The sequence below is a fragment of the Dermochelys coriacea genome, chromosome 9 (genome assembly GCF_009764565.3).
Source record: "Dermochelys coriacea isolate rDerCor1 chromosome 9, rDerCor1.pri.v4, whole genome shotgun sequence".
Lineage (NCBI taxonomy): Eukaryota > Metazoa > Chordata > Testudines > Dermochelyidae > Dermochelys > Dermochelys coriacea.
This window is the reverse complement of record NC_050076.1, coordinates 15,364,923-15,390,236: the sequence shown is the minus strand read 5'-3', so window position 1 is coordinate 15,390,236 and position 25,314 is coordinate 15,364,923. Positions and strand designations below refer to the sequence as shown.

The 25,314-nt window shown below is 40.7% G+C and overlaps 1 protein-coding gene across 18 annotated transcripts in view; it reads left to right on the top strand.

The window, feature by feature from the left end:
* Positions 1-19,138, top strand: part of ECT2 (epithelial cell transforming 2) — a 130,069-nt gene extending 110,931 nt beyond the window's left edge. For 9 of the 18 annotated variants that reach the window (XM_043491566.1, XM_043491567.1, XM_038417108.2 and 6 more), the window contains 6 exons: positions 8,112-8,250; positions 9,985-10,139; positions 12,487-12,594; positions 13,164-13,310; positions 16,244-16,564; positions 17,921-19,138. In XM_043491566.1, coding sequence (XP_043347501.1) covers positions 8,112-8,250; positions 9,985-10,139; positions 12,487-12,594; positions 13,164-13,310; positions 16,244-16,540 — 846 coding nt within the window. In that variant the 3' untranslated portion in view covers positions 16,541-16,564; positions 17,921-19,138. The remainder of the gene's footprint in view (positions 1-8,111; positions 8,251-9,984; positions 10,140-12,486; positions 12,595-13,163; positions 13,311-16,243; positions 16,565-17,920) is intronic. The other 9 variants (XM_043491570.1, XM_043491572.1, XM_038417116.2 and 6 more) reach the window with 1 other exon arrangement.
* Positions 19,139-25,314: the final 6,176 nt, after the last annotated feature.

The window sequence follows — 25,314 nt, the reverse complement described above, 5'->3', positions numbered from 1 at the left end:
AGGGCAAGTTAAATTGGCTTTGACAAAACTTTGGGCTTGGAAAAAAAAGAAAAAAGAAACAACCCTTCTCCTTTAGAAGGCTGAAAATGACTGAGCGTTAATGGACATAAACTCAGGGCCTAGTATAAATTCCTAAAACTACAACAAACTTGGTGGGGTAGTGGGCCCTGGTAAGCAGGATCCACTTTGATTCATTCTAGTCTATGCTACCATATGGGAATATGTGTAGATATGCCCACTTGAAGCATTGTAACTGTATAGCGGCAGGAGCACCTCTCTCATTAAGGCTAAGACTAGCTTGCTGTTTAACAGTTGATATTTTCCAAGGGCTCTAAAATGTGTACATGAATTTGTTTTTAAACTGCCACGTAACATTAGTGTCTGGGGTAGGGTTAGTGGTCACATTGAAGGTTGTTTGAGCAAGGGGTTCCTGAGATACTGCTCTGATTTAAATTAAATAAATTGTCATGTGTTCTGCACATTTGGGGCTTAAATAATGGCTCTCATCTTCCCCCAAACTGATATAACCTACTCAGGAATGATCTCTACTAGTATCTGGCACCCACTGCCCCTTTTTGGGGAAGCAGTGTTCTTTGAGTAGTGGAGCATCTGTGGGTGCTCTATTTCAGATTCACATACACCTCTTGAGTCCTTGATTGAAAATATCTAGTGTCCATTCAGCCCACATACGTGCCCTATGAAATCTTGTGGCAAACACCAAGGCTATATAGGAGTGCATGGCGAATTGTCCTCAGTTCCTTCATTTCTGCCGCTGCCTGAGACTGAACACTACATTGTCTGTCTGCCTAGAGCATACAAGGCCTTTCTCTTTGTCCCCTTTTTCTGTCATAGTTATTTAGGGTGGTTTTAAGTGTTGTTTTAGATGTGAGAACTGCTGTCCTTCTCTTCCCTTGGAGACTTGCCCTTTCCTGGTGGGGTATGCCTGGTTTGCCAAGTTTCAAATGATGCCTCTCCTCCAGGAGGCTATACCAGTGACAATGGATGATCCAAGTGTGTTCAATGCCTTGGGGAGTCTCGCATCTCCCAAAGTGATCCTTTTTTTTGTTTTTTGTGTAGCACTTAAGTCCAGGGCTAGGCAAAACAGGGAGATAAAACTCCAACTGCTGGTGATGGAACAGTCCCTGCAACCACCCTCTGATCCAGGTCAGGCCTCCCTCCCCCTCTGAACATTTGTCCCAGGACTGATCCAGCACCCCAATCAACCACGGGTCATGCTTCTCCTAAGAAAAAGCCTTTTGGCGCTCCCTCAGAATACTCCCAAAAAGATGAGCACAGACTCTGTATCTAAGGAGCCAGCTGCAAAGAAGACTAGGTTCCTGTCCAGGCCTTCATCTCCAAGGGTTCTGCTGAAGCCAAGGACTCTTCCTGTAGTGCTGGCAGGACCATGAAGCCTTGGAGATCCAAGGAGAAGAAACATAGCTCCAATAGGGTGCCCATACCCTCCGCTAGTAAGGGGTGTAAACAGAGGGTACCCTTGAGCTTAGCCCCATCATTGGCATTGAAGCATCCCATTGGTGCCATCACAAGCCTTAACCCAGCCATAGCTACCAATGCAAGTAGCTCAGGCATGGTCCTTAACCAGCTATACACTTGGTACTGAGCAGGCATCGGCATCTGACACAGCCTGTAGCATGCTCATCATTAATGGTGCTATCAGCTCCAGCTACCATGACCTTGGCTGTGGTGTTGGTATGAACTAGAGTCCTGGTTGCTGTCGGGTACTGAGCATCTCACAATGCCGAGATCTCGGGCTCTGAATGGCAAATCTGTGACACAGGACTCTCCTACATCTTCATTGGCTGCTTTCCCCTTCCCTTCTCCCATGGAGAACATGGAGGAAGACTCCCAGTCAGTCTCCTCGATTCCCTCTCCCCTCCCCCAACTCCTATTAGGGGTTCTCCAACATTCCTCTTCAGGGAGAACTTTGCAGCTCATCTAGGATGGAACCAACCCTGTATGCCACTCCTGCTCCATTATGGACCCCTGCAATGGCCATATTGGGACCTGTGGGCTGGCTATTGGCAACAATTCAATAGACTTCTGGTACTGTCCTTTAGGGAAACTGAGGTTACACCATCCTCCCTCTGCCCTTTCACGGCAGGCAACAACATTTGAGGAACTGGAGGCTAGGGCAGAGGAGGAAGTCACCCCAAGACTCCCATTTCATTGTCGTCATTCCTTTAAAAAGTTGCAGCTATAATGTAGCTTGAGCCAAGCTGGTGAGCCAGAGTCACTTGTCCATGTGCAGCAACACTGGGATGGCTCCACAAGACAGGTTTGCGGGCAGCCTGACATCTGAATAACTGGGTGCCTCAAAGTGGTGATGTGGCCATGGAATTTGAGTAGCACCATGTACCATGAGTACTTCTGCCTTCAGCAGCTTTCTGAACTTTAGCTGTGCTATGCCTGTCCTGTACTCAACCTGTTCCCTGATTCTGAATAATGTTCCAGATGTTGGCACCCATTGACTGTTCCAAGAATTCCTCATGGAACATCACCTGTGCATTGTCATGTATGCCAAGACTGCCACAGAAAATAGATTTTTCTGCTTCTTTTGCATGTCCCACCTAACTCAGCAGAGAAATGGGGGGGTTGCAGTCCCTTTGTGTGTCATCCTCACTGTGCTATGAACTCTGGCAACCTGCTGCAGTAATCCCTGTACCAGTCAATACAGTTGTCTTTAACCTTTTCATGTGTCTTTTATATTTGGGAAAGGAACTTGCTGCCTGGTTTCACTAGCTCTTGATGGAGGAAAACTCTTCACTTTCAACACTATTAAAGGCAAACTTCAACATAGGTCTCCCAAAAAATGCTTGAGGAACTTGGATATTTATCAGACCGGTACACAGAATACTTCCTAAGGATTGGGGTCAGGGTTTTAGCAGCTATTGATTTTGTGAAATAGTAGACAAAAAATCACTTGTGCAGTCTGTGCTAGATAGCTTTATTAGAGGTCTCAGTGATATAATGCACTTAAACCCACATATATAAAACTCTGTCGTGAGAGATTATGAACTAAATAAAACTGCTAAAGCAGAACGGACCCCAAAGGAATCTCGACTTTAAGTGCCAGGATGGGATACAATGTGTTTGGGGAGGGGAGGAGGATAGTAAGAAAGGATTAATTTGGAGATTAATGAATTGTAGATGGACCATGAAAATTCCATTTTGAGACACTATTGTAAAAATGTGTATTTCACAAATACACAGATTACGTGAGTTGTGATGGTTTGGTTTTTTTGTTTTTGGTGGGTGGTCCATTTCCTATCCCAAGGAGTTTCTAGAATTCCCTGTTCTAAGGGATGCCTAGAAATCAACTTTCCAAAGTTCCCTACCTCCTTCAATGTAAGATCACATGAATTGGGGTACTAGTAATAAATAGGGAATTTTTCATTGGTGTAAAATCTTACAGGATTTCATCAGGAAATCTAGTGAAACTTTTGGCTCTAGTGAGGACAATTTTCACCTTTTTAAAAAAATAGATATTGCTAATACATATGTTCTCATTGAGGGAGAGGAAGAATCTAAAGTGGACTAGTACTGCATCAAACTTAATAGAAATCCTGCAAGCAAACTGGGAGCCCATGATTTTGTAGCCTTCATTGTACACACACCATAGCAAGTGTCTTATTTTAAATAATTAATTAAGATTAAGTACCACACTTGTTTTTGACCAAAGGATTGCTTTCCTGTGCAACAGCCCCAGGCTCCATAGCTTTGCTTTGGTTTTTCACTCACCTAACTAGTAGGAATCTGGAATTCTGGGGTGGAGTTTGCAGTATTGTGCCTTTCTGATGAAAGAACACTTCATGTAATTTCTAAAGTATTTCTTCCTGCTGAGCAAGGAACAGGCTACAGTAAAAATAGTATGAAAACCTGTGCAGTATTGGTGGATTGCAGAATACTCTCCAGTCCTCAGAATAAAAAAAAAAAAATTGCTGTGTGTGAACTCTTTCCATTTGAATCAGAGTGACTCAAGGGTGAGATCTGAAAGTAAACAAAGAGCAAAAAGAAAAGGAGTACTTGTGGCACCTTAGAGACTAACAAATTTATTAGAGCATAAGCTTTCGTGAGCTACAGCTCACTTCATCGGATGCATTTGGTGGAAAAAACAGAGGGGAGATTGATATATACAAACACAGAGAACATGAAACAATGCGTTTATCATACACACTGTAAGGAGAGTGATCACTTAAGATGAGCCATCACCAACAGCGGGGGTGGAGGGGAAGAGGAAAATCTTTCATGGTGACAAGCAAGGTAGGTTATTTCCAGCAGTTAACAAGAATATCTGAGGAACAGTGGGGGGTGGGGTGGGGGGGAGAAATAACATGGGGAAAGAGTTTTACTTTGTGTAATGACTCATCCATTCCCAGTCTCTATTCAAGCCTAAGTTAATTGTATCCAGTTTGCAAATTAATTCCAATTCCGCAGTCTCTCGTTGGAGTCTGTTTTTGAAGCTTTTTTGTTGAAGGATAGCCACTCTTAGGTCTGTGATCGAGTGACCAGAGAGATTGAAGTGTTCTCCAACTGGTTTTTGAATGTTATAATTCTTGACGTCTGATTTGTGTCCATTCATTCTTTTACGTAGAGACTGTCCAGTTTGGCCAATGTACATGGCAGAGGGGCATTGCTGGCACATGATGGCATATATCACATTGGTAGATGCGCAGGTGAATGAGCCTCTGATAGTGTGGCTGATGTGGTTAGGCCCTATGATGGTGTCCCCTGAATAGATATGTGGACAGAGTTGGCAACGGGCTTTGTTGCAAGGATAGGTTCCTGGGTTAGTGGTTCTGTTGTGTGGTGTGTGGTTGCTGGTGAGTATTTGCTTCAGGTTGGGGGGGCTGTCTGTAAGCAAGGACTGGCCTGTCTCCCAAGAAACATCTCTGACATCATAATCAAAAAGGCTGACAAAGAAGGTGCTGTCGTCGTCATGAATAGGTTGGAGTATGAACAAGAGGCTACTAGGCAGCTCTCCAACACCACTTTCTACAAGCCGTTACCCTCTGATCCCACTGAGAGTTACCAAACGAAACTACAGCATTTGCTCAAGAAACTCCCTGAAAAAGCACAAGAACAAATCCGCACAGACACACCCCTAGAACCCCGACCTGGGGTATTCTATCTGCTACCCAAGATCCATAAACCTGGAAATCCTGGATGCCCCATCATCTCAGGCATTGGCACCCTGACAGCAGGATTGTCTGGCTATGTAGACTCCCTCCTCAGGCCCTACGTTACCAGCACTCCCAGCTATCTTCGAGACACCACTGACTTCCTGAGGAAACTACAGTCCATTGGTGATCTTCCTAAAAACACCATCCTAGCCACTATGGATGTAGAAGCCCTCTACACCAACATTCCACACAAAGATGGACTACAAGCCGTCAGGAACAGTATCCCCGATAATGTCACGGCTAACCTGGTGGCTGAACTTTGACTTTGTCCTCACCCATAACTATTTCACATTTGGGGACAATGTATACCTTCAAGTCAGAGGCACTGCGATGAGTACCCGCATGGCCCCACAGTATGCCAACATTTTTATGGCTGACTTAGAACAACGCTTCCTCAGCTCTCGTCCCCTAATGCCCCTACTCTACTTGCGCTACATTGATGACATCTTCATCATCTGGACCCATGGAAAAGAAGCCCTTGAGGAATTCCACCATGATTTCAACTATTTCCATCCCACCATCAACCTCAGCCTGGACCAGTCCACACAAGAGATCCACTTTCTGGACACTAGGGTGCTACTAAGCGATGGTCACATAAACACCACCCTATATCGGAAACCTACTGACCGCTATTCCTACCTACACGCCTCTAGCTTTCATCCAGGTCGTACCACACGATCCATTGTCTACAGCCAAGCTCTACTATATAACCGCATTTGCTCCAACCCCTCAGACAGAGACAAACACCTACAAGATCTCTATCATGCATTCCTACAACTACAATACCCACCTGCTGAAGTGAAGAAACAGATTGACAGAGCCAGAAGAGTACCCAGAAGTCACCTACTCCAGGACAGGCCCAACAAAGAAAACAACAGAACGCCACTAGCCATCACCTTCAGCCCCCAACTAAAACCTCTCAAACGCATCATCAAGGACCTACAACCTATCCTGAAGGACGACCCATCACTCTCATAGATCTTGGGAGACAGGCCAGTCCTTGCTTACAGACAACCCCCCAATCTGAAGCAAATACTCACCAGCAACCACACAACAGAACCACTAATCCAGGAACCTATCCTTGCAACAAATCCCGTTGCCAACTCTGTCCACATATCTATTCAGGGGATACCATCATAGGGCCTAATCACATCAGCCACACTATCAGAGGCTCGTTCACCTGCGCATCTACCAATGTGATATATGCCATCATGTGCCAGCAATGCCCCTCTGCCATGTACATTGGTCAAACTGGACAGTCTCTACGTAAAAGAATGGATGGACACAAATCAGACGTCAAGAATTACAACATTCAAAAACCAGTTGGAGAACACTTCAATCTCTCTGGTCACTCGATCACAGACCTAAGAGTGGCTATACTTCAACAAAAAAGCTTCAAAAACAGACTCCAATGAGAGACTGCTGAATTGGAATTAATTTGCAAACTGGATACAATTAACTTAGGCGTGAATAGAGACTGGGAATGGATGAGTCATTACACAAAGTAAAACTCTTTCCCCATGTCATTTCTCCACCCCACCCCACCCCACTCCACCCCCCACTGTTCCTCAGATATTTTTGTTAACTGCTGGAAATAGCCTACCTTGCTTGTCACCATGAAAGGTTTTCCTCCTCCCCCCCCCCCGCTGCTGGTGATGGCTTATCTTAAGTGATCTCTCCTTACAGTGTGTATGATAAACCCATTGTTTCATGTTCTGTGTGTGTGTGTGTGTGTGTGTGTGTGTGTGTGTGTGTGTGTGTATATCAATCTCTCCTCTGTTTTTTCCACCAAATTCATCCGATGAAGTGAGCTGTAGCTCACGAAAGCTTATGCTCTAATAAATTTGTTAGTCTCTAAGGTGCCACAAGTACTCCTTTTCTTTTTGCAAATACAGACTAACACAGCTGCTACTCTGAAAAGGGAATAAGGGATCCAGTGATAGAATCTTGAGGGGGCAAAAATAGTCAATCACTGAAGAAAGCACAGAAGAGGAAGTCATTATCAAAATGTAGCAAATAGAGTACAGAGAAGATTCTTCCAGTTTTGTGAATGTAAGAACAGAATCATGAACTAACTCCTGTGAATTAGGTATCCGAGGTGTCAGATAAACCCCTCTAAGTTTGAATGTAAAAGAAAAGTGCTTCTTTGAGTGTGGGTAGTATTGGAGAGGTATGTGAGGTCAAAGGATGGCTTGCATTGGACCATGTTGGAACACTCTCCCTACCTTGGACTACTTATAAACAACTTATGCCCAAATTCCCCTTCTTTCCCGTAGCAAATAGCGCGTGGCTTCATGGAAAAGAGCAGTTAGACATTTAAAAAATACTAACATAAAGCAAATGGCTGCCAAAGTGTCTCCTGGGAACCCTTAGTCCATCCACCTTCCAATGCTGTGGCCCTCATTGCTTTGAGTTTGCCATGTTTTTTAGTAGCTTGTCTCGCTTAGGTAAAGCCAACCTTATCACATTGTAGATAACACTGCTTTAAGTCACTCTGGTTGCAGAGAAGTGGATTTTCTAAGCTGGGCCAAGGGCTCTGAAAATCCAAATACTGTACTGGGCTACAACTAACTGATGGCATCCCTGTTTGAACATTGACCGATCTGCTGTTTTTAGGATTTGCTCTACAGCTAGGTGCATGCAAGAGTATACTGGGAAACTAGGGGAAGCAGATGAGAGGAAATGTCATAGCCTTTCAAGGAACATGCCTCCTCTTTTTTAAATAAAACAATCCTAGTTCTTCTGAAAAAACAGACGTACAGCTTCTCTAAACAGAAGTATAAATCCATATGTTGGAGCTGGTTACTAGATGAAGACTTCATCTGTTCTCTCACTAAGCTTTAAGCTTTGATTTTTAATGATTGTTTTAATTGTAAGATATAAACTTGTTACCTCATACTCTTCTTACAGATTGCAAGGAAACGGCACAAAGTTATCAGTGCTTTCAAGAGCCCCCATGGCCAGACCAGGCCCCCGGCATCTCTCAAACACATTGTTCTCATGCCTCTCTCGCAGATCAAGAAAGTGCTAGACATCAAGGAGACAGAAGGTCTGTGCTTGGAATGGTGTTATAGCTAATAAACCCTGTGGGGGAGACACACTTCAATGTTCTATAATATATTCTGAGAACTAATTATGTGATTACACTCCAGCTGACAGCTACAAATGTTAATGTTCTGGCTTGAAACCACAGAGGAACAAGTTTTTTATTTAAAGATTGTTTGCCTGTTGGCCAGTGATCTTGAAATAACCACTAAAGGCCATATCAACAAGAGCCAGCCAAATGGCACTGTGAACCTGCAAAAAAAAAAAAAAAAAGCAAGCCTACAGACCTTTTAAACACAGCCCTTGTTCTGCTGAGTGTGCTTTTTGTTGCTTGTCCCATTGCTGTTTCCACAAATACAAATCCACATTTCAAATGTGGTGGTGGCATTCAAGGAGCTATCCCTGCCACCTGAGGACAAAGGTTTAACTTAACTCGTGTTACCTTTTGGTCACGATTAGATTAATGTTTCACAGTAGCAACAGTTCATACCAGTTTATTCAAGGTTGTAGCAGCAATGCTATCATAAATCTGTTTTCAGAAGCTTGTAATTGCTGTAAACATTCTCTGGTTAGAAATTAAAATACAATAATGCTTCACTTCAAGTGATCAAACTTTTTGGTTGGTGTTCTCTAGATCTCTTCATCAGATGTTACTGGGTTTGTATGTTTTTTCAGAGCTTAAGACTTCTCTTCTGAGTAAAGTAGGAAGAGGCCATCTAGTAAGCAGGCACCCACCTCATACAGTCTAACTGTAACTTTAGATTTAACTGCAGTCATTTTTTTAAAACTGGTATTAATGGAGAGTGTTTGGAATATATATATATAATATGTATATATAATTTTTTTTTGCTGTAGCCTTGTTTGATGGCAGAGACACCAGAGTAGACTGACAATGAATTTTAGTCTCTTAGCTTCTTCACACTAAAAGATGATCCATTGGTGGCAAGAGGGTAGCTGAACTCTTCTGACCAAGTTCTAGCTCACGTTTCTGAAGCAGTGCTGAGCACTGTCTGTCTACATTTGCAACTTAATTGTGTTCAGCAGCGGTTGGCTGTCAGCAATGGGTCACTTGTCCAGCATAGACTGGGTTTAAAGGAGATTGATGTTAAGATATAATTCTGTTTAGTCAAACTTGTATATCTTAAATGGTCAAACTTCCTCCATAATAGAATAAATAGCAGCTTTGATGTTGCTTCTCAAAGTGCCCTACAAAATAGGGCAGGCATCACTTACCTCTGCTTTGCAGGTGAAGAAACTGGACCTGCCCAAGGTTGCAGAACTGAGAAGAGAATCCAAGATTTGTTACTATTTCCGTATCCATTAGACTATGCTGCCTCTAAGGCAATGTCTACACTTCAGTTAGACCCCCTTCAGCTGGCTTGTGCCAGCTGACTCTGGCTAGTGGGGCTCAAGCTAAGGGGCTGTTTTAATTGCAGTGTAGATATTCAGGCTTGGGCTAGAGCCCAGGCTCTGGGACCCTCACAGTGCAATTAAATAGCCCCTTAACCCAAGCACCGCTAGCCTGAATCAGCTGGCACAGGCCAACCACAGGAGCCTAATTGCAGTGTAGACATATCCTAATAGTCTTTTTAACTTGAACCTGACTGCTACTTAAATGTAAGTCATAAGATTACTTGCTTAAAATCTGGTGGTTTTTTTTTTCTCCAGAATTTGTATGAACGTTGACTGTCCTCTGTCTGGAAATGTGTGAACTGAATGTTTTTGTCTTCAATTATAGACTGCCACAAAGCTTTTGCCTTGGTTGTGCGGCCACCAACAGAACAGAACAACTTGTTGTTCAGTTTTCAGATGACAACTGAGGAGCCTCCTAAAGAGGATTGGTTGAAGATGCTGTGTCGGCATGTAGCGAACACAATTTGTAAAGCAGATGCTGTAAGTTGTCTAGTAGTAGGTTATCAGTGAAAATAGTTCATTGCAAATGTCTTTTAGATGCATTTAATTTAACTGCTTCCTTGTGATAACAGGAAGAAACCAGGCATTGGCATATCCACAAGCTAACAGAATAAGAAACTTCTCTGGTGGTTAAGAGGGCTACTAAGGCCTACCCCTTAACCATTAAGTTCTACAGAACCTAGCTCTTTTTTTTTTTTAAATAACCATAAAGAATTAGTAGTTTTTTTTATAACAGTCCAAGGCCTGTAGTATAGATGCAATAGGGCATGTTTATACTATCTTTTGGGTCTTTTACCAGTGTAAGCCAGGCTAGCGTAATTCTCTGCACTGTTGTAGCATTTCTAACAGTAGGCATTTTCATTGAGATGTAGAAATTGACTGTGTATAATCCCTTAATTCGTTGGTCTGTATAGACAGCCTGATAGAACAGGTTGAAATGCTTCTACCTCAGGGAGGCATAGAGCCCTAAAGCATCTTTCATCACAAACTGGAATGTTCTAAGATGTCAACCTTCTCCCAGCACGCCTTTAAGAATTTCTAGTGTGTATTTCCAGGCCAGAAGCCAAAAATAAAAATTTTATTAACTTTGAAATACAGCATGTAAATGGTAACTGGGCAAGGACCTTCCAGCTTACATTTTCTGTGTGTGTGTGTGTGGGGGGGGGGGGCGGGCGCACGCACACATGTACCTACACTCACTCACTCTGGAGCGAACAGCCGGTTTGAATTTGACTGTGCTCAGCATGTTAATTCATATTTTCACTATACAATCTGTTAAATATTTGAGGGTTTTTCTTTAAGGCTGAAAAAAACCAAACCTTTCTTTAAATGAGTCTTGTCTTTCCATGAGGACACTAGTTCAGAATGTGTGTACTATTTCTGATCCACTGGCTCACTTTGAATGGGTGAACTTCTGGAGAAGGGGTATTTTTACCCCTCTTCTCTCCCCCCCCCCCCCCACAGTAAAAGATATTTTTATCCTGAGAGAAGTATCTGACAGTTTTGCTAAGTGGGCAAGCCACCCATCTATCAGTTCCTTTAATTGTCTCTTTGTCGCCACTCAATTCTAATAAGTATAATGGTAGAAATGGGGTATCATCTGTTACTAATGTTCTGTCATTGGAAATAGTGAGGGGTCAAGTGCTTTTCTAGTGTGGTATACGATACTCTGAAACACACCTTGTCCATTCCTAACTACATCCAGTCCTCAGAGTGGTAATATACATTGGTGTCAACTTAAAGGCAGCAGCCCCACCACACTTTAAAGCAACACATTTCCATCCTGAGTGTGCCCCCATCTTTAGCTTGATTTGCATACCAAATAAAACTGGAATCTTTTTTGCACTTTAGGGGGTCAAAAACTTGATCTTCTCCATCTGTACCTGGACACCACACCCTTTCTGAAAAGTCTGTGATGTATAATTATGCCTGTTTTCTCATAAATTCAGTAGGTATTTACAAGCCTGCCACATGGTGGCAGTAAAGGCTTTATCTTGAGCTCTGCCCTAGTAACACTGCAGTGAATAATGCTGTCATAAGCTGTTCTTGAAACTTAACTCTGTGTGTACAGTCGTCTTCGGGCAGCTTTCCTCAGACTTCACAAAAGATCAATTCCTTATCCCTCACATAAGTCTAATCTAAAGACTCCTGTGATGCTACTGGAGTTTCAGAACGCAAAATATGAAATATTTATTGGGATGTCAGTGACTCTTCTAAAACTGGCAAGTAAAACTATACAAATATTTAAAGCTTCATCCTATCCTATGCCCTAGGGCACTGCTCTTAATTATGTAACTGAATAGTCTACATTTTTTTTTTTGAATCATTCCAGTAATGTTAATTTCTGTTCTCTGGAGGAACTTGGGATCTTCTGAAGCACTTTTTACCAAACATAGGCCAAAGGTATCGACTTTAACTAGAAGACTTTTGAAGACTATCCAATCTGTCCATTAAAATAGTAGAGTATCTTGCTATGCCAAGACTCCACTACATTTACAGTTCAAATGTGCATACCCCTTTACATCAGCCCTGGCTTTTTAACAATTTCAGATTTGACCCACTTGGTTTGCTTTGACTACCCTGATTTTGAAAATGGGGCTAAGGTCTCCTACAAGAGACTGTTCTAGTAGCTAGCTTCAGTAAATCTAGTAAATCCAAATAGCAGCTGCAAGATTAAGTACAGCTGCTACATTCGCTATCCCTTCTCCAGTGGAATTTAGAGATCTTTAAACAGAAATTGATAAATTTTACAAGATTCAATTCAAATTTTTGTGTACTCGATGTGTTGGATTTGTGCACCTTTTCTTATAATTATGCCTGTCTGTAGGAAAACCTTATTTACACTACTGATCCTGATTCAATTGACATAAATACAAAAGATGTGGACAGTACGTTGAGTAGGGCATCCAGGGCAATAAAGAAAACATCAAAAAAGGTAAGTGTTTAATTCCCTACTTGCTAAGTAATTACTTGATATGTGAACCTTATTACTTGCACCAAAATCTTCCAGTGCCAGTGTAGTCAAGAAATTTATGTTGGTATTTCTGCCAGTGCTGGCAAAGTTCTATATATGTGAACTGATTAGGAGGAGAAAATGAAATTTTTGTTTTGTTTCTGTTTTTTAATTGCAGGATTGTAAATACATTCAAAAAATTTCTTTACTTTTTATACATTAAAAGAAATTCCATGAGATCAGTTGTGCTGCAGAGTTGCAATGTGACTGTTTTGTGATCTATGTAAAATGAAGAGTCTGTGTTAATTCAACCCATGTGTCCAGACCATATGTAGCATTCAGCTGAAGAAGCAAGAATTGAAAAGCATGCATGCACAGGTTGACTACTAAAGTAGACCTCTAAGATGCTGTATAGAAAGCACTGTAGGACATGCAAGGTCTCTAGACTGTTGTTGGAATTCCACAGCAAATCAAAATGTGAATGCATGTTAGATGCTAATGGTCTCATGCTAAGACTTAATGTATGTAACAACTCTTGTCAAACTCTGCAGGTTACGAGAGCATTTTCTTTCTCCAAAACACCAAAGAGAGCTCTTCGAAGGGCTTTAATGGCACACAATACAGTAGAAGGAAGGAGTCCCTGCTCAGCTAGTGAAAGTTACTTAGGCAGCCGCCTGACCAGTACATCCTCATTAGCAGTAAGTGACTTGGCTGTACAGTCCAAGTGGCATAACCTTCATTTTGATAAAACTGACTGTGTATTAATTCTGGTGCATAGAGCTTATTCTTACATGGCAACCTCTTATTAAACAAGGTCCACACTGCATATGCAACAGTTGTCTATACTTTCTTAAAAAATAACTCCATTTATATTCTGGTCTGAGTAAAGTCTCTTAAGATGTCCTATCAGTCTGTAAAATGCAGAAATATCTGCTGTACCATGGGAAACAAGAAGCGAGAATGCACTATGCAGATTCCAAAAAGCGACTACCTTTTAAGAGTGAACATACCCTCTCATGGCAAGATGAGAAACTCTTTGCACAACTTGGAATGAAATTAGTTCTAAAGCTATCCTAGGACGAAGTATACAACTGGTTCATGCAACTTGAAATGGCTAAATTTCCCATTTTAAAAACAGACATCCTGTGCTTTCTACCTCCATTAACTTCTATCCTCATGGACTCTAAACAGGGTGGGGGAGGAACCAAGAAGCTACAGCCCCAAACCTCCAGGAAAGGATATTCAGTGTCATAGATTTGGGGAGGGGAGAGGATCTCGGTCTTCAGTGTCTAAAATAACACAGGTTTCAGAGTAGCAGCTGTGTTAGTCTGTATTCGCAAAAAGAAAAGGAGTACTTGTGGCACCTTAGAGACTAACAAATTTATTAGAGCATAAGCTTTCGTGAGCTACAGGTCAAAATGCATCCGATGAATGAGCTGTAGCTCACAAAAGCTTATGCTCTAATAAATTTGTTAGTCTCTGAGGTGCCACAAGTACTCCTTTTTTTTTTTTTTTTTTTTTTTTTTTTTTTTTTTTTTAAAATAACACACACTGCTACTCTTTTCTCTGCTATAGTTTAAGAACTGTAACAGTAGACACTCAAGTTGCCAGCACAAGCAACTATAACAGATGGGACTTGGTGGGATTGAAAATAAACTAAACTAAATTTTTGAGTAGAACGCCTGCTCTTAGATCTGTAACTTGTTGAAAATTTCCCTTGTAACTCTTGCGGTGGTTGTCTCCAAAAGTTGCCTTGCAGGATATCCCCTCTGGAATAGGGGTAATACAGCAGAATGTGCATTCTAATGGCCCACTGATAATCAAATCAGTCAAAATATTGCTTCACTCTGCTGCTTGAGTTAAGGATGGGAGCATATGAACTAACATTCTGAATCAGATCAGTGGTCCACCTGGTCCAGTATTCTGTCTAACAGTAGCCAGAAATAGCTGCTTCAGAGGAAACTGCTAGAAGTTCAGCAAAAGGTAACTAAGGAATAAATTGCCCACAGGGATAGTTGCATCCTACCTCCCATTAGAGGTTCCTTCTCCAAACAATCACTTACAGATTTAATTTTTATTCCTCCTCCCCTCTTGATATTTTGTCTATGGCTATCCTCATTCTGGTACAGTTTGTATCTCATAAAAAGTTACATTCCAGTCATGCATTTTCTCTACCTCCTATGTCCTTACATAGTTGAGCTTCACCCTTAAACATGTCAGCAGAACTACAAGGGATTGGTTGAATCCCTTTCTTTTCTATGCATTAACAAGATGAATTCAAAATCTCTTGATGCTCTTCCAAATAGTAAACTACCAAACATATAAGTTGGCAGCATGGCATCCATCCTATGCTTAGGAAAAGGGGAGCTGTGGTTAAAAACAATCCAACCTGTAGCTAAATTAGTTATGAAATCAACAGTTTTGCTTTTAGATGAGGCTAAATGGCAATTTTCAGTTTTCAAAGTAACTGCATCTCTCATCCCTTTTGTGGCCTCCTTGAGGGCACCCACACTCTAGGGGTCTGAAATTTTTCTTGGGTGGAGTCCCACAACTCTTTGTCTAGATCTAGAATGTAATTCCTACTTCAATTCACAGATTATCCCAGCATGTCTGCATTTCATTGAGCACCTGCAGTTCTGCTTGCTTTGATGCTGTCATTGCCCCAGAGAGCCGTGTGTGTGTGTGTGTGTGTGTGTGTGTTTTGTTTGAATCAAAAGAAAACAAATCTTAAAAACAGCTCACATACTAGTCCTAGCTTACTAAATAGTCACCCATCTTTCATCTCTCCAAGTCCTTCAGGATTTGTCCCTCTTTGTCAGTGTCATTGATCCTGTGAAAGTGACTTTTCCCCATTTATGTTAGGGTGATCGCTTTATACTGTTTGGTTAGTCAGGGACTCATAGAGTTAAATTAGCACATGCAACTTCCCCCAGGAGGTAAAGCTACTTCAGCCTTGTTACTTGCTTAGGGATTTGCAATAATTACCCCAGTGACTTTTAGTTCCAGCAGGAAACCCTCTAAGAGCTAGGATCCAGAATACAATCCCATGGAGGAATTAAAGTTACATATAACACTTTTTTTTTATAAAGTTGATTCAATTGTCTGAAATTGTATATTGCTGTGACAGATAATATAGACACCTGGGATATCCAGGCAAAGCAGTGCTTTACACAATAGCATTGATAGTTGCTGATGCTGTATACCCAAGAGCATCATTTGGATGGGGAAAATGACTTGTGAATTTGTCATTACTTCAATTTAAGACCATTAATACAATCTCCACTATGAGCAAACTATTGCAGAAAGAGTACTGTTCTGGCTTGTATGCATTATTGAACCTGTATAAAGTGCTGTGGCATGATCTCACTGTTGTTCCTGCAAAATTAATCTGTTGAAGATATTGAGTAAGTTTTAAAATTCACAGAACATAAGAGCCCACTAAGCTTCTTACAAAGGGCTCAAAGGAATTGTTTAGGTGAAGTGTTTTTGTGTAGATAATATCCTGGCCATAGGTATGTACAATCTTTTTTTACTTAGAGATATGGCATTGAAATAAGGCACAATAAAAGAGTAACGTGAATTATGCAGTGTCTGCACTAACTCTTCACCCCAACCCCCTTCCTATTTGTAGATTGCACGTTCCTCTTCTACATACAGCCTAAATGGATCTGTCAAACATGTCGTTAGTGTTCAGCGCTCCAATTCTGTTGATGGGAGCTCTCAAAGTTCCAGGTCTCGACCTGTGCTCCGTCCTGACTCTCCAACTAGCCGTCCTTCACATGCCAGAGAAGGAAAAACTCCTTCCAGCCCTGAAAGCTTAAATGGCCACTCGTTGGCCAGACCTTGTCCCATTCCTGTCATTACTACCACTTGTGATGTAGGAGATGACCGGAGTGGTGTTGAGAACAGTTCCGTTGTCAAACCCTGATCTTTAATGCCCACGTTGCATAAAGTGAGCTTCCTAAAGATTCTCATATTTAGCACAACTACTAAAAGATTAAAGAATTGGTCAAATGTTTTCTAATGGGTGCTGGGTTTTCCTTGGTCTGTCTTGGTGCACATCTCAACTCCCATTAGTCTACTTAATATTTCTTCTGTTAACTAGTTGGGTCTGAAATGGGGAATTTAAATTCTTTGGAAATGGAATTGACATCACTGATAATGAGGGGGTTTGGATTTCTTTCCAAGTTTTTTAACCATGTTTGCCCTATGATAGCATTAAAGTGCCCCTTAATATTTACACATTTAATGTAAATATGGGAGAGTCTTCATGCTAAAGTCAAAATTTGACCAATCAAATTCTGGATTCAGCATGCAGTCTATTGCCTCTGATTGCAAATATGGAAGACTTCTAGAGTACAACTGTTAAGACTTTCATGAGTCTTAAACGGTGAGTTTTGCAATTATCATCCTATGCTAAATACTTCCATAAGAACATGTTTCTCTTCTAGTTCAACAACTAAAGCATAACTATAGTACTATCACTTGTTACCACTACAAGTGAAATATAAACTTTTGAGATTGTAAAAATTTTTTAGCTCTTAAAGCAGCTCTTACAACTATTCTTGTACTAATTTTAGTTTCAACTTTTGCTTAGCAACAAACTGCTAAGCCTGCAGATCATCTCAAAATCCACTGATGATCAGTTCTGCTGAGACTTGTTCACATCAGAATAGCAAGCCTTTGTCTAGTTTGCAGTAATACACAGGCTAAGAGTATTTAGTAATAAACTACCAAAAGTAAGTTACAAATTTTTTTGGCCTTTTTTATACCAAAGTCTCTGTAAGGGTCAAATCCAGTAGTTTTTGAGGAAGCTTGAAAATATGGTAAGAGCAGAACAAGTTTAAGTGGTTATGTAGCTAGGGGAAGCTCCTCTCAAACTTTCAAGATTTGCTAATATAGTAAACTGTCTTATAACATGTTCTCTGTTAGAAAACTTGGAAGGAGATACTATGCTGTTGTAAAAGCATGAACTGCACAAGGATGTGGGTTAGATATTTTGCTTTATTAAGAGAACTCTTCAGAAGGTCTCCTAGTACTGTGCATACCTCTCAACAGTCTTATTACAGGAGAAATCTTCATTTTATATAATGAACTTAACCATGTCTCTTACCCACCAAGTTAGTTATCCAAAACTTGAAAATGCCAATCCTTAAAATTAAGGGTTAGCAGACTACCTCTACTGAATAAACTGGACCCACTGTGTCCCGCTTATTTTGGGTCTTGAAATGTTGAGAGATATGACTACAACACTGACACTGATACCTTGATCATATTAACAATTTTTTTTTTCTTTTTTCCCTACCAGGGTATCCCTTCTCCTTCCTTGGTCAACCTTCCCTCAATGTTTGCAAAGAGGAATTGTACCTTAAGTCGATCAACAACCCACTTGATATGAAGTAGGCTTAAAATGGACTCCTATACTGTAATGACTGACAAGCTACTGGCTGTTCAGATGACATATTACTGACATAATGGTACTTTAGTCATTGTCACTTAGTTGCTTAACTTAGTTACTTAACATTTTGCTAACTGGTAGGGACTCTTTGACTAGTACTGAAGCAGATCACCTAGTCAACCAAACAAGTGAAAAACTTGATCTAGGTTTAGAAATAATGTACTCGTTTGCACAATCCATTTCCTCACCGGCATAATGTAAACACTTTCTTTCAACAAACTGTCACCATTTATGCAATAAAGTGTTTTGGTGTCAAATGCTGAAATTAAGAAGTCTCTTACTTGAGTCATTAACTGAAGATCATCATCCAGTGGATCTAGAAGAGGCTGCTTAACTTCATCAATTGGCTCTGTACCACTTGTCTTAAAAGCTAATGCATGGACCATTGACTAACCTGAAATAGTTTAAGATACGCCCTTTAAAGTATGACAGTTGGCCTGTTATAAAGCTGCTTTGTCTGGCTGTTCTAGAAGATCTAGTTTATTGGTGCATGAGTGTACCTTTTTGAGTGGTCTACTGCATATGGTCCTTCGTATTTTCTACGCATCCTTTTCTAATCCCATACATCCAAATCCTGTGATTGGCTTAGCCGCCAAAAGTAACTGATCTGATAGTAAATTAAAAGTAAAATTTTTGGATGTGGAAGTCCAAGAAAAAACATCACTGTACTTAAATTGTATTTATAGCCTTTGAATTGAAACTATTTTTAAAAATAGTCTCCAAACCTTGTATAACTACTTTTTTATATATAGTTTGTTCATGCACAGGCTCCTCCAATGCAAAGCTGAAATTGTGGACCTGGTTTCAATGTCTGTCAGTAATATTTTTACATACAGATTTTTGGTGTATAATTTCCAAAACCTTTTTCTACACCTTTGCTATACGTAATCTTTTTGTATTTTTTTTCTTTGCAAGCTGTATATTTTAAAATCACGTTTTCAGTCTGTATTATCCAACCCTGTCTCAGGAATTGTCCAAATGTGTATATTTCTGCACTTAACTTTGAACTAATTGCCTGTGTGTCATGCGTGGCATTTCCAACACTTAAGATTCCCTTTAATCACAAAATGCTACTTTTTCTGTTATGTAACTAGTGCTGCTTTTGAAGACGTCAGATGGCCTGTTACTTCTGTATTTTTAAGATAGGTTTTTTTGCCAATATAAATCATGTAAATAAACTGTTTAAAACAATATTGCTTACTGTTGTACTAAACAGACTTAGGAAAAGTCAAATGAGTCTGTGTCAAGGTGAGTGTTACTGCATCAGGAGCTAGTCTAGAAGCTTGTATAGTGAATCATAGTAATATAGTTGCAGTCCACTAAATATATGCATATATACCCAACAAGGTTCCTGTGAAATTCCTTGTGAGGATTTACTGTTGTGGATACTGTTCTGTCAGGGAGCGTTGCATGTTTTTCTGACAATGTGACTATCTTTGGGTTCCTGTGTTTGAAGGAAAAGTGGCTCTCTCTTCCAAGAGGAAAATCCCTGAAGTACACAAACATGCTATGAAAGCTAGCTGTAGTAGATAGATAAAATACAGTCTAAATTAAGGAAGAATCATTCAGTGTATTTCATCATAAGCTAATTGCTGCTAACGCTACATTACTGATATCAGAAATGTAACGCTTTAACTTTCCAGTAAACTGCAAAATTCTAAATATTGAGCTTTCTCTTGCTAGGTCCTGAGAACTCTTATCCCATTGACTTGAGTCCCTTGTTGTATTTGGCCCTTTTTTTTTTTCCACTTAAAACTAACACACAGGATAAAGCAGTATAAGGGTGTCATGCTCTTTGGAATGGCTCATCACCATGAGTGCCAACCTCAGGGCAAACTGTCAAAAAATATGGTAGTCACCCTAAACTGGTTGCATGTTCTAAAATTAGATTTCACCAAACCAATAACAAATGTGAACTCCTGAAGCACTATAATTACCTTACCATGGAGTTCTAGACAGTCCCCTTAGACTGGAGTGCCCATCTTACCACCCAGACAAGCTGGACTTAGTGATAAATGGTCACTTACTCCAAAGATCTCAAAATATTCAGGTTGATCCAAATCCCAAGAGACCAGTCACTTACCCCATGTTAATTTGTACCGGAGATGTCTCACTGAAGGCAATGCTTGTAGCCAGTCCTATAGTAAACTAACTAAGGATTTATTCACTAAGAAAAAGAAATGTTTACAGTTTAAAGCAGGCAACTTATTTACACAAATGAGTTAGACAGATGTAACTGTCAGCATTGAATGCCTTTTAAGGCTAAATCAGGTTGATTGGAGAATCTTTGCTTTTGTTTCCTCACTCCAGCCCTGTGAAAGCCCAAACAGCAAAGGGATATAAAAATTCTTTATAGTCTTCCAGAATTCAAGGTGAGGGGATGAGCTTTCTTGTCATAGCACCTTCACAGGGGTAAGAGGACCATCAACCCAGTCTTTGTATCATGACATTTGCATGATGGCCTATTTCGTCTTTATAGTCCTTGATGAGTGGGGAACCATTCCTCCTGCTTTGGTTCATAAATTCAGAGCAGGCATTTTCACAACTATAGAACAAAACTTGTGTATTACCTTTATAACATGAGATTCAGACATTCTAAATAAGATTAATGCATACAAGCATTTTTTTATAGAGACTAAATGCATCCTTACGAGTCTAACACCTATCCTGAATAAGACCAATGTAGAGGTGAGCTGGTCTGGTTTCCAGCTATGAATTTGTCAGTGCTCATCTGGTGCCTAAAGCCCTGGTGAGAGCTGGCACGTGGTTTACCATCATCACAAAGGCCAATCAAGAGACAAAGTCACACAACATTTATGTATAGATCTTTCTGGATGATGGATTACTAACTATGTTCTAATACAATTTGTCACAAGAATGCCTTGATGGAATTATGGCTTTGTATTGTATAGTTGTAGATCTGATCTGTATGTGGTTATAGCAAATGCTGCTATCAACATTGTCGACTATATTTCTCAGCTGTGATGACATGAGTCTTTGACTTTGACTTTTATGTGAGAAGCCCCAAACTGACTGTAATCAATAGGGTTCCAGTGCACCAATGGAAATAGAGCAAAGGCTTGCTGACTAGCTCGGTTAGTCTGCTATTCCCACAACCAAAAAATTATATGTATAATGTTCAGAAAACCAATGGATTTTTTTTTCTGGTTTTCTTTAGCAAGTCTTTTATATTTCGTGAAGGCAAGAGTCAAAGTAAAATAAATTTGATACTCTGTAGGTTCAAACTTAAAATGGAAGTGGACTAAAGCCCCCCCCCCCCCCCCCCCCGCAAGGCCTAACGAATCTTCCACCAGAAGAGACCAAAACTCTGCCACTCTTTGTACATTCTAGTTGGCTCTCTTGTAACTGCAGTCTGTCAAAAGACCTATCTTTCTGGATCAGCATGGTCCATTACTCTGTAATTTGGCCATGGAATCTAGCTATTGATTATGGTAGGGAGTAATTCTGCAGAGTGCATTTTTTTTTTTTTAAATCTCACTCTAGCAGTGACCATGAATCAGGTTAAGAGTAGGGCTGTCAATTAATTGCAGTTAACTCACGCAATTAAAAAAAATCATGATAAAATTAATTGCAGTTTTAATTGCACTGTTAAACAATAGAATACCAATTTTTGGATGTTTTCTACATTTTCATATATATTGTATTCTGTGTAATTGAAATCAGTATGTATTGATTATTTGCACTGTAAAAATGATCAACAAAAGAAATGGTATTTATCAATTCTCCTCATACAAGTACTGTAGTGCAATCTTTGTTGTGAAAGTGCAACTTACAAATGTAGATTTAAATTTTTGTTACATAACCCCTCAAATAGTTTAGCACTGTACCAAGGATTGAAGTGAAGGTAAAAGGCTACTAGAAAACTGAAAGATATGCTGTAAACAGCCTAAGTGGGGTTTTTGAGGTCTGAAGTGTAAAACCTAGAAGTAGAGGCTCATTTTTCTTTTATTGGTGGCTTGTCTTGTTTGTTCTTTCCTTTAGTTTTCTACTCCATAATTTGGCACAAATGGGTAGCAAGCCTATTGCACCTCAGGCCATGTTTCTCAGGCTTTAGTATGACCATTCTGCAGTTGATTTGTGCTTGTTCATTTCATGCACTGTTTGCTAATTCCTAATACTGAAGATTTCCTCTTCTCCCAACCGGTTGGATTCTCCTGTCTAGCTTCTGATGTGAAGCAGACTCTCTGCATACTTCAGGAAGTGCTTTAGGCAATATCTGTAGCTGATAATGAACACCTAGTGTACTAATGGACCATAAACAGGACACTTTTTTTCCTTCTGGCTGGTCTTGGCTTCTCTGCTTGCCTGTCTGAATTTGGCTGGGGAAGAGCTCACAAATTGCAAACTTTGTGTGGTGAGAGAGGAGAGGGGAATTTGAGAACATTTTGCTTGTAATGTTTGTCCATCATTCAAAAAAAGGTTAAGGAACAAAGCTGATGTAACTTGCAGTTGTTCATGTACACCTCAAATATGACTGGTTTCAGAGTAGCAGCCGTGTTAGTCTGTATTCGCAAAAAGAAAAGGAGTACTTGTGGCACCTTAGAGACTAACAAATTTATTAGAGCATAAGCTTTCGTGAGCTACAGCTCACTTCACTGGATGCATCCGATGAAGTGAGCTGTAGGTCACGAAAGCTTATGCTCTAATAAATTTTAGTCTCTAAGGTGCCCCAAGTACTCCTTTTCTTTTTTTCAAATATGACTAACATAGTTTAGAAATTTAATGCTTAAGATAGTTTAAAAAACCTACTTTCAACACTAGTTTTAGGCTGCAAGAGTAGCATCAAATCCATTAACTGAACAGAGGCATTTTAATATCCCTTTTCGGGCCAGACCATGTAGAGCCTTATCTTTCCGATGCAGATCTTGCTAGCTTTGTCCATACCTTTTTTTTCTTCAAGGTTAGATTCTATGCACTCTACCTGAGAGGCTGCATTTTAAATTGATTTGGAGGTTTAATTGGTGGAGGTTTTCTTGTTTTTAAATGGGGTGTTTTATAGAGAGCACAAGACAGCTGTAATCAACCATTTTGTGTGGTGAACACTTGATGCTGTAAGTCCTTAACTGAAGGCAAAATTCTTCAGCAGGTTTTCTGTCAAGTAGGGTGTGAGAGGGAAGCTTGTTTTGAAAACTCCAAATTTAAGAACTAGGAATTAAACAGAACTATTGTACAAATGAGGCTGCTGGTTAGTCTTACCAAGATGAGGACCAAGTTTAACCCTAAACTACAGTTGTAAGTCAAGGCTTGCAAATTCTACTCAATATTGTCCAGTCACATTCTGTACTATTTATGCACCAAGATGGAAAAGCTGGCAAGAAGGGAAAGTTGAATTATGAGTACAAAATTAGAATTACAGGCTAGGTACTCCAGCTTGTTTACCTACAAGTCTTCAATCATAAAGATAATATCACATTTTTGGACTTTAATACACTGGTTTGTTACATTATTTTGCCATTTAAAAAAATTTTGGACTTTCATACGAAATCTTTCTTAGTCAGAGAGGCAAGGATCTACTGGTGTACTCTCAAGAACAATGCAATCTCGCTTAATGGCCAGTGCACACGGATGGTGCAGCTATCACTGGATTTCATAAATTGTGTTGTAAAAGATCAAATGGATACCCCAGAGCTCCTGCATAGAGATAAATTGTGCACGCTGTGTGGCAAAAGGCCAGAACCAACATCATCTGCCTTCAGGTAGTTTGGAAAATGGGCATATGCTTAATTCTTCACTTTCAGGGTGTTACTGCTTCCAATGATAGGTGCTAGAGTAGACCAGGTGCAGACAATCCTGGTGTAACTATTCTTGTTGTAGAATGGGGAGGGGGGGGACAGCGGGTCCTGTTCCTAATGTATCCATTCCCCAAAGACTTTTTCTTGACAATCACAAATTTAAATCTATTCAATGTTTTCAAATGGAGGCTCTAGGTCTGTTCACGTCAACAAGCCAAAGCTTCTATTAAGAGGAAGGGTGAGAGTGGGGATAGTGTCCCCCATCTCTCCCCCCAACCCTTTTGCTTTTCTGTATACCTAGGCAAATCCGCCATAGATGGCGGGGCTGAACTTAGCAATTAGTTAGAAGTTTTGCAGTAGGTCTGCACGAGGACTGAGACCTCCCTATGACAAATTTTTGTTACCAATCTGCCTAGGCCACAATTGATCAGACTGGTGCCACAGGATCTTTTTGGGAAGGAGATGATGAGACACACCAAGTGTTTAAATTTTAAAGCTTTAGTGATTAAAATAACAGCAGAGAGTGTTGGGAACACTCCCATGTCACTCAGGGGAAGAAAGAAAGTGTTAATGCCCCAAGGCCTAATCCACTTTCATGCTCTCACACGCCTCCCAGACTGGCCAAGTCTGGTTGTAACATCAGAAGAGGTTGTGGGGGAAGTGGACGGGAGTGCTGTCCTGGGCCCAGGCTGTCCAAGGATCTGCTGTGCTTTCTGAATTGCTCTAGGTCTCAGGAGGGTTTTAAGCTCTGGGCTCCTTTAGGGGTGTTCCATTCTGCGACCTCTGTTTCTGGTGCTCTTTGTATCGGTCTAAACCAGCTTGCTGTGACCTTCTCTGTTTCCCAAAACATCCCGGCTCCAGAGACTTTGTTTTCCCTTCTATTGGGCTTTGTTGTCATTGTCATCTCATTTGCTCTCACTGTTCTTGCTGTTATCTTTGCAGCTTTGCTCCACTTAATTTTTCTCTTCTTATGGCTGGTCCGGAGGGTTGGACTTTCCCCCTTCTGTCTTGGCAGGTAGCAGCTGGCCTTGGGCTGAAGTCAGCTTCTTATCTTTGGACTTAGCTTGCTAGCTGCAGTGTTGAGTTAACTCATTCTCTGCTCTCTTCCCTGCCTCTCATACCTGCAAAGGAAACTTCCACTCGCACACCTCTGACCCTCCCCAAAATGCTTTGCGATGCTTGCAACAGTGTCAGCAATGTACAGTGCTGCTCTGCCTTCCCCGGGGCTTCCCTAAAGCAAGGAGGCCACTGGATTGTGACACCTGGTCAAATGAGGTGCTAAACTGCAGAGACTGCCCTCAGTGGCACTGTGTGCTGCTTTGTGACTGCATTGTAAAGTGACAGACTTGAGCAGCAGTTAATTCAGGGCATGTTTGTTCCCTGAATTGCTAAGAGCACCTGCCGTTATCAGTCTCAGGCTAGTGGCAAAAGCCCTTATTCTGCTTTTAGTATTGCCCCTAAGAGAGCCAGAATGGGGAAATAAGAGGAGGG